At 36.7% G+C, this 12161-nt stretch overlaps 1 protein-coding gene across 2 annotated transcripts; it reads left to right on the top strand.

Annotated features, from left to right (window-relative positions):
* Window positions 1-454: 454 nt before the first annotated feature.
* Window positions 455-10958, top strand: hrh2a (histamine receptor H2a). Of its 2 annotated transcripts, none has more exons than XM_020927286.2 (5): window positions 455-614; window positions 7653-7936; window positions 8332-9380; window positions 9458-9632; window positions 10174-10958. In XM_020927286.2, exons 3-5 carry the CDS (start codon window positions 8384-8386, stop codon window positions 10199-10201), a joined length of 1200 nt encoding a protein of 399 aa, XP_020782945.1. In that variant the 5' UTR covers window positions 455-614; window positions 7653-7936; window positions 8332-8383; the 3' UTR covers window positions 10202-10958. The 2 variants fall into 2 exon arrangements, with proteins under 2 accessions (XP_020782945.1, XP_020782946.1); XM_020927287.2 differs by having other exon boundaries at window positions 10179-10958.
* The last annotated feature ends 1203 nt before the right edge of the window (window positions 10959-12161 follow it).

Genomic DNA, 12161 nt, shown 5'->3' on the forward strand with positions numbered 1-12161 from the left:
CATAATATAGGAAAAGGAGCTTTTCACGTGGTTTAGAAGCCATGGACATTTGACGGAGGGGGGAACAAAACGTATCCATGCATAAATTACCCACTATCTCGCCCTTTCAAATAATGCTCATTTGCAAGCGATGCCATTTTGAACTGAATACTGAGCATGTTTGCATATGGGTCACTCCCAACAGCATGTAATGGTAGAATTTTGGAGCGAAACTGGCAAAGGTAAGTGTAAGAAGTCTATATGATGAGAAGCAGAAAAGCTATTAAAAACACTATAAAAATAATTTATAGAGAACAAATTGTCTAAAGAAACAGAAAGAGCAATAATAGGTGTAGACATAGGCTGCACAAAAAAAAGACCAGAGCTTGTGACTAGAGCTTGTGGCGCTGCCTCACTTCTCGTTCCCACATTGAGTTCAAAAACACACACACCACACACATAGTAGATAGACACACATACGCACACAAGCATGCACAGGCATAGAAAGCACACAAAGAGATAGAGAGAGAGAGAGAGAGAGAAGGAGAGAGAGAGACTGTGCTTTTCCCCTACACTCCGGGAGCAGAGCGGACTAGCAGGGGCAGTCGGCACAAGGCAGGCTCTGCAGCAAAGAGGTAAGTCTAAAAATCAACACCTTTGAATTCATTTTGTCTAAGGCTGAAAGGACTTAAAGTGTTACTACTATATATTTAAGGAAACAGGTGTGGGCAAAGAAACATAAGGATGACTAGTGATGTTATCGTGAATGGGATGATATAATAAGATTTAACTTGTGAAGCTAGATGCAAAGTAGGCTGTAAAGTATTTGAATGTAGAAAGTCAAGCCTGAAGCAACAACAATGTCATGTCATAAACTGGCTTCACAGTATGAGTAAAGGTTGAGGTTATAATAGCTGAGTAGTTGACAAGTGGCATTGATCTTAGTGTACAGTTACAAGATAAGTTCATATACTACAAAGTAGTATAATACTAACTTAGATTTTACTATATGTATACTGTATTGGGTACAACCTGTGCCAAGACATATATTCTACTCCAGTGTCAAGGTGCAAATTGGGACCTGAGCCATTTGCTCTATGCTAAAAATGACCTCAATAAGTCTAAATAGCTTCTTAAACAAGGACAAGAAAGACTACACTTTACCAACACGTGTAAAGGTAACTGGGCCAGTCATTTTAAATAATAGGCAAAACACTATTATGCACAGCTAAAATGCAGTAGTATTATGATTGATAGATTGACTGATTTTAAAAAATGTTATAATGCTAATACATTGGGGACTATGAGTTAAGTTATTCTATTCCAAAACCCAAATTAAGAAGTTGTTGGATCTGTATTAGCTGTATAGAAAGTATGCAATTTGCTGTGGAGTCCCTAACAGAGTATAGAAATACACTAAAATGCACTAAGATTGTAGATTACTTATTAGAAATGAAAAACATGTGAAATCCAAACCACATAAAATGTACTGTGCAGTTGCAAAATTAAAAATATACATCACATGAATGTTAGGTGAAAAGAGGATGTGGTTAGGTGTCAAGGCGGGGTCAGTACGCAGTCAAAGTCACCACAGCACAACAGAACAAATATGCTTTCTCCTTACACTATTTGTCTTGGCTAATGTCTGAGTATGTGGCACTGGTAATGAATAGAGAAGCTGTATTGTTGACATAGCGGAGGTGATGTAAGGTCAGAACTGACATAAGGGGAGCCATCTAATGTGCTGTTTATGCCTGACTTCCACAGTACCGCACGCTGATAGGACTCTATAAATATTTTATGTGTCTGAATCCCTGTCAGCGGCCACGTCTGTCACTCAACACCTTTTAGTTTCTAACCGTTTTTTCACAGGATCACGTAGGTGTTCCACAATGTCACACAGGAAGGAGACAACAAAAAGCCCACCCATAAGGATGTTGCTGTGTGCAATAACATAATAACATAACTGATATCATGTCAAATATAGATGGAAATGAGAAAGTGGCCGTGACTCTGCTGTCTCATTTTTTTCATATAATGAGGTAACCCGTTGTCTGATTGCATTATGCGGTTCCTCGTGCTTAGTTTGTGCAGTCTATGCAAGTTGTAAATTTACCTTTTTATTACAGCTACAGTGCAAGGAAAGTTAAATTCGCCATTAAAAGAAACCATTTTGCTATAAAAAGATAATTAATATAGATTTGCAATTGTTCACTACCCATAAAAACCCCAGACATATAATTGAGAAGAATGTAAATGGCTTAAAGAGAGGAGACATCTATAAGGATGAATTATACGATAACTTGTGGGTATTTTTAGCAAATGACTAAGCTAAATATGATGAATAATTGAATGAAATATGAGTCATTTTATCTATTACTGAGCACCCTACTGGTGTTATAAATACCACCGTTAATGATGTTTGAAAGATGAAATGAAATCAGGACTTTGGGTAAAACATTGAAACCAGCCCCTTCACATATTTTTGGATGAAGAGCAAACATTTCATTGCGTTTTTCTCCAAAGAGGGCACATCTGGCTGGTTTAAAAAGATCACAGAAAAGATGAGGACTTGGTATTTAGAGAATCTCACAAATGGTGTCCCAGCTGAGAGGTAAATAAGCTCATTACTCATATCAGCGCTCAAACTCATGCCTGTTAAAGAGGCACCGCACCAGAGCTCCTCTTGCCTTTCATCCAAAAACCAGATTGGACCCTTTTTGCCACATCACTTACACAGTAATGGAAGGTCTACAAGGGGCATATTCAGGTTCATCTGCAGCTTACGTCTACTGTAAACCTGCAGCGACAGCAAAATTTACAATATTATACATTAAGGAATTTGTTAATGACTAGGAATTTTGTAATTTGAGCCCTGCAGCTATAGGTCTCCCCTCTATTGTTCCCACTATTGTCAGCAAGCTTCCAATGAACATCTTCAGCTTTTTTTTAAACAAAAATTAATAAATACTAAATAATTATATTTATTTTATAATAAATAAAAACTCTCTTTGCAGTATAATCTTGGAAAATGAAACCTGTTCACAACTGCATTAACAAACTTCATAAACTGCATTAAATATGAATTAATGCTTATTAAATACTGCAACTATAATGATGTAGCTGTTTTTACACAGTAATTTGCCAAGTGGGTACACTTGGGTACATGTATATTATGCAGCCTTACTACACAGACATGAGATAAAACAGAATCCTAAAACACAGTGAAGATTCGGGGCTCGTCTTTGAGTGTTGCAGCTGTAACATCTTGTTGCAAACAACACTCAGCTGTTATAGTCCATTACAGTCCTCCAAACCCATTACCTGGACATGCACCTTTGTTCATGTGGTGATGGGGAGACGATGCATGCCTCCTCAGTACATTGCACACAGATAGTGTGTTTGCAACTACGCAAAACTAAAGAGAAGTTTGAGAAATAAAGGAGATTGTGAGCTATGATGTACTATTTCATCTTCTTAATTATATGTATTTTTTATCAGTTTTAACTTTTATGGATGTCCTTACATGCACTACATATGGTTATAAATGAAGACTATGGTGTAATTTGTACTGAAGAAAGACAAAGAACCATTGTTCAAAAATCTATGAAGACCAGTTACAATCTTTGGTCCCTTTTCTAAAACAAAAGAGAACCCTCATTACACGATTGTTCTATTAAGTATAGTGATTAATCACATCACAAAGAACAATTGCGTTCACACTTGTCCTGCTTTAACCCCAGTTTAGTCCAGATGTAGACTTGCTTTTGTCCTGTTTTAGTCCTAGTTTACTTCTAGTTCTAGGTTCCAGGTGCAAACTGACCCTTCTTGAAGTGCTCATAGCAACTATGTTTATGTTTATGTTTATTTATTAAATATGGGACAGTGCACATTAATCAACATGTGACAACAATTGTGACAACAACAGCAACAACTAGCAACAATACCAAATTTGTCTTGCACACATGTCACTATGGGTGGGCAACACTGATAAAAATTAATATCTTGAAATATAACTTCAAATGTATTAGTTGAAGTTTAAATACACACTTTTTTTCCTTTTTTTTATTATAAATAATATACTCAGTATTCAAATTCTGCATACCTTCTACACTTATAAGTACACAATGGCCATTAATCATTTTCTGTTAAGTGATAGGAATCCTTGTGCATTCTAATTCCTAAATAAAGTTGTTTACTCAAGGCTAAGCACAGGAAATAAATACAGCCATACACTTAGACCGAAACTGCAGCATGGGAATGGTCCATTCAGCTCAGGGGAATAACAACTGTATGAAGCTCACACATAATCTATTAAATATACATTATACATTTTGGGGTTATACAAGGTTGTTATACAGTTGGCTGACCTACATAAATGCACTCTGCTGTAAGCAGTTCCCAGTAGTCCAGACTACTGTTCTCAATAGTGGGTAAGAGATCATACCTTTGAGTGACTTTTTACATAATGAAAATGTTTGAATATGCTCCAGTTTCACAGAGCAGAGCTGATATAGTTTCAGAGGCAAGTGCTGCTATCAGTGTTTTCTCTGGATCTACTTTAGAAACAGACCAAAGAAAGATTAGACCACATACTATTTCACAAATCGAAACAAAACTGTTCACTTGAATACAGTGAAATATTTACATTTATTTGAGTAGGCCTACTTTTTTTTTTATTACGTCCAAGAATATCTTATTGTAAAGTAGATAGAACTTACATTTACTGGTGTTGGAATATTTTTCAGACTCCATACCTTTACTCCTATACTTGAGCAACATGTTTTTCAGTGCAGTATCAGTAATGGGACATAATTGTATTTCTAGCCCTGCCCTTTCAGATTTTTTTCTTGTTTTTATGGCGTTGGAAATGCCAGTACATCCTTCAGTTAAAGAAAGCCATTATTGTTTATTTTATTTTATGTTTATATTTACTATGCCATCAGTCTCTCTTTGCAAATTTGGCAGATTCTGTAGATATCAAATGTGGTTTTGCAGGAAGTGAAATGCTTTATGGCATATTCTTTGTGTGTATAATAGTCAAGCCAAGCCCTTTTGGAAATAGGGGGTTGATAGCTGTGGACCAGTTTATCCTGGAGGGTGGGGCATCTTTTAAATGTTACAAGAGGTAGTACAACGGGTAGTATTATCACTTACAATAGTACTCCAGTTCCTTTTTGTGATTTGTTTTATTGTGTTAGCCTCAGAATTGTATGTGATACTAAAAATAGAATGCTTCTTGTTAGTCTTAGAGGCATGTCTTGCCATATATATATTTTTTAATCTACACAATTTAAAGTGACTTTTTTTTTCCAGAATCAAGTTCAAAAGATGCCCCACTGGTCCACAGCTATCAACCCCCTATTTCCAAAAGGACTCTAGACCAGTGGGCTCCTATAAATGCAGTAACTGTAGTTCTTATAACAACATCAGACTAAAAGATTTCTGGACATTCAGAGGCAGAATTCACACAAAGAATATAATATAAAGCATTTAAATTCCTGCCAAACCTCATTTGCTATCTATCTATCTATCTATCTAGGCTGATCTGGTGAATTTGCAAGTTTTTGTTTTTTTTTACATAGGGATGACAAAAAATCCACTACAGGACAGACAGGCAGAACATAAATAAACTGTACAGGCATTACAAATTCCCTGATGGCCAGACACTTTTTGGACTTCCATAATAACAGCCCGGCCTCCAAGCACACAGAATAAATAGTGCATACATGAATAGTGAAAAGGAAACAGACTTAAAAAATTGCATCAACAATAAATATTTTGGATCTGCACACTTCTACAACCTCAACACCCCGGACTAAATGAGGGCCTTTTTTTTTATAGTTATTTACTATTCTTGTTTAAATTATTCACTGTTTTTAAATGTGTTTTTTTGGTAGCGGGGTAACACCACAACACCATCATCTGTTTTTAGTCACTCTTCACTTCATAGATTCATAGGTTTACTTTTCACATTGCCTGTCACGTGGAGAACTATTGGTGAAACACTTGTATTTATTATCACCTTTTGAATTTTGTTTGTCCTGCTGATGAAGGCCAGAAGGCTGAAACACATTTGAACTCAGGTCTATTAGACATGCCATAGCCAATAAAGGCATTTAAACATTTTAAAGAGAATACATGGGTTTTCTGTATTTTTGTATATTACGTGCAACTTAATTATAAACAAATTATTAGTCAAAATGTCTATTTCTTGATAATAAGACACCTGCAATACTTTTTCACTCTTTCATGACTAATATGGATGGCTCAATGTGTAGATTCAAGATTATTTTCTATTACTTGCATTTTTTTTTTAAACTAACAGTATCCTGGCATGAGTAAAATTTTGGCTACATTACTCCCCACTATAGTGTAAAGTTCTAGTCTCCACTCTGATTATGTATTATCTGTATTGTATTCTGATTATTATTATCTGTTTAGCTATGTTGTATGATTTAATTTGTTTATATAATTTGACTATTTTATGTCAACATTTTCTTTAGGGTATGGGTTTTTCTATGGTGGCTCTGTATGCTGTTCTAGTGAGCTGAAGGACTCTGTATCTCTTTGAGGTGATAAGCAAGCTGCTTTGGACCGTGTTTGGCCCATGTCCCATAATCCATTACAGTGTTGAAAAATAGAAGAGCAAACAGTGTCCACTGCTCACTGACGTACATTCATGCACAGCACACTTTCCATGTGTGGGGCTCCTTAAATGGCCACAAAGCTATAAACAACACTGTTATGTTTATTATAGCATGTAACACCGCATTTTGAAAAAGGAGAGACATTTTTTTCTAACATTAAGTTTAACCAATAATTTAACAGTGCACTGTGTAACTGTGCACTGTGTCTGCTGGAGGGTCAGTCATCTGCTTGTCTCCTAGAATGTTCCACTTAAACTATGAATCTCCACAGAGACTTGTAAGCCAAATTACAGAGTTACACCTTTAGTTGAATAAATGCAAGACAAACTAATTTAATACTATATTGTGGACAATTTAAAGTAAGCCAATAACATCTCCATGGACATGATTCCAAATAGATTGTGGACCCACTCCAGAAAAGGTACACAGTGCACCTAAATTCAAACATTCACACAAATATCCAGTTTTCATTACGAGCACTGAATTTTTCATTAAAAACTCCACAGGGTTAATTATTACATGACTGCAGACACGCTACAGCTGTCTTTGCTTAGAAAATTAACAATGTCAACACAGAGGCTGCTTATTATAGCAAGTAAGGAATCCATTACAGATAACAAGAAAGTAATTTATTCATGGAAATTACTTTTTTTCTTTTAATAGTGCGGGGTTGTGTACAATAAATAGACATTTGAATTGGCCCGGTGGAATAATTCTAATCCAACAGAACACACAATAATGGCTTTAGTGTTGTAACCCCATTTAAATTTTTGTGTCAATCAAATGAGCATGAAAATATATATATATATATATATATATATATATATATATATATATATATATATATATATATATATATATATATATATATATATATTATTATTATTATTTATTTAGGAATGGTCCGGGTAGTGTGTTTGGTAAAGCTAAAATGTGTTTGGTAAAGCTAAAATAGATTGATGGCCATATAAAAATAAAAAATAAAAAAATTTACTGACTGTAATACTTTTCTCTCTCCGCTAGGGGTCACTGCAGGACAGATGACACGACGGGAAACACAATGGCCCGCTGACTATATGAGAAATGGAGAAAGAAACTGGCATCACAGACTACTCCACACCCAACCCAAATGAGGATTTAAAATGTCACAGCCATATGTCTAAAATACCAGGGGTTACAGAAGCCAGAATACAGTTATGATTATATGGCATCCAGGTTAGGCAGATAATTCAACAGCAGCTTTTATATTACATTCAAATAAAAGAAAATAACAGATGACAGTATCTACTGTTAAAATGGACCACCCAGTAAGTATAATTTTATGTAATCTAGAGTTTTGAAACAAATAAAAAAGGCCATCTTTCTAGTGGCTTCTAAGTAGAGAGAGATTGATTTTGTGGTATATGCTTAAAAAGTATGATATTAACATTTGAAATAACAAGTGATGTGAACTGATTCACAAATTCATAAATTTCAGAACATGTTTGTAGAAGTCTAAATTATTATTTTTTTCTGTAAAAAACAAACACGAAATATTGTTCTTTGCAGAGGACATTGTATGATCTAAATAATTGCAGCCTTTTGTGTGAATTATGCCAATTCAAATTGTGATTTTGAGTCTGTTGTGATAGATTGTGCAGCTCTAATGTAATCAGTAATTCAAAAGTGTGATAAAAATACTAAATCAATATTGTCTTTTTAGTTTGCAGAAAACAGGATGCCAGCACAGAATCCTTAGAGAAGTCAATGGCACCATGGTGAATGTGGCCCTCGCAGTGATCCTGTGCCTGCTGATCGCTCTGACTGTGGGGGGTAATGTCCTGGTGTGTCTGGCTGTGTGCGTGTCCCGTCGTCTCCGCTGCCTCACAAACTGCTTCATCGTTTCCTTGGCGATAACAGACCTCTTACTGGGGGTCCTGGTCCTCCCCTTCTCTGCCCTCCTCCAGCTCAACAACGACTGGCCTCTGGGTCCCGTCTTCTGTAACTTCTACATATCCATGGATGTAATGCTTTGTACAGCCTCTATTCTAACATTATTGGCCATCAGTGTTGACAGGTACCTTGCTGTAACCATGCCTCTTAGATATACCTCTATGGTTTTACCCTGGAAAGTAGCAGTAGCAATGATAACAGTTTGGACAGTGTCTGTAGCTGTATCTTTTTTGCCCATCCAAATGGGCTGGAACACTGTGAACGGGACAGTGCAAAATCAAGGCCCATATGCATCGGAGAGGAGATGTCGATTTGAGCTCAACCGGCCGTACGTCCTCACTGATTCTCTTCTCACTTTTTACCTTCCTCTTATAGCAATGTGCTGGACTTATCTGAAAATACTGCGCATAGCTCGAGCACAGGCCAAGCGCATCACCAGCTCTCGGCCCACCTGCGTAACCACATACAACCGCAAAAACTCCTCCACTGTTACCCATGTGGTCTCCAACGTGACAGCAATAACACTCCGAGAGCACAAAGCCACGGTGACACTGGCAGCAGTCATAGGGGCATTTGTGATCTGCTGGTTGCCATATTTTATCATGTTCACAGTTTTAGGTCTAAAGGAGCACCCTGACCCCAACACAGTGCCAGAATACCCCATAGTGCTGTGGCTGGGTTATGCCAACTCCGCCCTGAACCCTTTTCTATATGGAGCGTTGAACAGAGACTTCAGGTCAGCATACTCACACATACTCAGGTGTAGATGGCCCTTCAGTGGGTGGAGGAGCAGACAGCCATCGCCCATTATGACCGGAGGTAAAAGTGAAGCAGTTCAGCTTAGTGAGAAACATATTTAAATTTGACTCATACACGTTCATCTTGTTTACCTTTAGCCAGAGATAACCTTACAGAGGTGACACTATTGTGTGGACACATGCCCAACACATGCAGGGCAGGACTCACAGACCAGAGCTTCAGTCTTCAAGAAATACACAGCGGGGCAGCTCCAACCACAGCTGTACAACTGACAAATGGCACCACACCCACAGACGTCAATGGAAATGACAGGTAAGTCCCTGTTACAGTACTAAAATATTAAAGAAGTCAGCCTTTTGTCCGTAAAATACAAAAATGCAATGAACCAAAACATACTATCAGATGGCGTGAAGGTACTCAAGATAAATGCTCTCTATATTTCTTTACATATACCAGCTGACAAACATCTCAGACCAAATAATAACTACACCTGATTTATAGCCTTAATAATACATGAACAAAGAATTCATTATGAGCAAATATTTTATTAAGACTGATTCAGGCTTAGCTGTAATTAATCACTTAATTAGCACAAATACAAATTCAGGCTTATCCTATCTTGAATTTTATTATTTGTTTATTATAAAGTCTTTGTTCATGCTTTATTAAGGCAAATTAAGCTGTAGTAATTATAAAGTTTTACTAATCCAAGCAGAAAGAAATAGATGTTTAAAAAGTTGTCAAATATTATTTATTTTTGCAATAAAATAAGTAATTTTACAGTTATATACTTTTTATTAGGATTGACACTAGGTTTCTACATGTTTACTGAACACATTTAATTCTTTTTAAGCCCAGGTCATGCTGAGCGTAAACTATGACAGGGGAAGAATTGTCAAGATGAAGCTGTCTCGAAGACAAGGTACAACTGGTTAACCAAGACACCAGCTAAAATGGACAGCGTCTAGTTTTTACAGACGTTAACTTTGCTTCAGTGTCCTTTGTGTCAATGTGTAGCTCTGAACAAACAATGTGTGACACCAGCTCAAGCCCCAGATGAAGCCATATGGCCAAATGTGTTTTCTGCCAAAAGTCCTGCTTCTTGTTTCAGTCATTACCATCGGCAGACTGTAGATGCATGTGAATATAACTGGTGTAAGATGAAACCATGTTAACTGCTACAGAAATGCCACTTGGACTTTTACATAAACAAGATTAGGTTCTGTTTCAGAAATAGAAAATTGTATTGCCATAGTATTTTCTGTGTAAAGGCAAATTTATCCATTTATACCATAATCTGCAACTTCCTATAGGCTATGGTATAAATGAATTCAGTTGCTAAATAAAGCAAATAAATGGAAATAAAACTTAATTTAAGAGTACAATTTCATTTAAGTCATATTTAGTAAAATGTTTACAAATAAACTTTTTTTTTTGAAGACCACAATGCACTATAATGTTTCTGACTATAATTAATAATTTGACATTTTAAGTCCATTACCACAATCTGAATTTGTTGTACAACTGCAGTTTTTCCTGCATTTCCTGATGTGAATGTACAAACCCATAAATGCTCCATGCAAATCTATCATGTCTCAGCATTTGAAAACATATAATAAAGAAAAAAAAATCCAAGTACTTATTTTCTAACTTATTTTAAATTGTACAAAGTGAGGGAATATGACATCTTGGAAGTAAAAGACTCCAGCTGGCCATGAAAACAGAAATGTATGCCACACCTACCTTTTATTCCTTATACAGTATTACTTTTTGAAGTATTAAATTCATATCTAAAATTCATTCCCACTCACTTAACTTTGTACGACACTATTACACCTCTTAATACAAATGTCACTATATTAAACTTTTTCTGCAATAGAGACAGGACAACCTCCTAAAACTAATATGAAGAGGGGTCATAAACGTGAGGAAATGACACTGAAGTGGCATTAATATTTGATTAAGTCTTTTAATGGCTAAAACCGTGAATGGTTAACACAGCAGCAGCAGTGAGGCATTCATCAGAGTTCATCTCTTTGAGCGTCTCTTTTCCTCTATAAGCTGTATGCGTCCCCTGACACCTCTGGTCAACTGCTCCTCTCCTCCGCACTTTCATTTTCTCTGCTTTTTGAGCTGACCATTGACCGCCCAAACTACATGAAGGTCATTAATCATTGCTTCTTTTACATCAAATTAATCCGTGGTAAAAACGCTACATTTTCAACAGAGCAATGCCACACAAACAGGCCAGCACTACACAGGCTATCAATCATACCCATTGTCATTATTCAAGTGTGTCATCGACAGAGCCCTCTTCTTCTCGCTCTCTTTTCCACTTTCTCTGTCTGTTCTCTCCATCAAACGCTGTGGATTCATGAATCATAAATCTTATGAATGCCATCTAAAGACTGCTCAGCGCTATGAGCTGGAGACATGATTGATAGACGCAAGTGAATGAGGCGAAAGCAAAAACGATGGACAGAAGGTGGTAACCAGCGACACCCAGGTCAAAGGCAGAAGTTCAGGGGTCAAACAGATAAGAGGATGTACACAATATGGTCAAAAAGAACTAGAAAGGCCCTGGAGGGTGGGACAGAGGAGGAACGGAGTGGTTAAAAGGTTTGGAGAGAGAAAGAGAGAAAGAAATGGAGGCAGAGGTAGGGGGAGGTAGGGGATGCTGCCACACTGAGGCTAAAGCCATAACTCATCTTTTATTAAAAATAATGAAAAAAACTTAATGAGTTAATAATATCTGGAGAAAGAGGAAGACAGAGATGGAGGAAGGGACAAGGAAGGACAGAGTAAAGAAGGAAAGGAGCAAAGGATGCAGAAGCGGGTCAA

The sequence above is a fragment of the Boleophthalmus pectinirostris genome, unplaced genomic scaffold (assembly GCF_026225935.1).
Source record: "Boleophthalmus pectinirostris isolate CB_2022bp ecotype Guang Dong unplaced genomic scaffold, ASM2622593v1 HiC_scaffold_23, whole genome shotgun sequence".
Classification (NCBI taxonomy): Eukaryota; Metazoa; Chordata; class Actinopteri; order Gobiiformes; family Gobiidae; genus Boleophthalmus; species Boleophthalmus pectinirostris.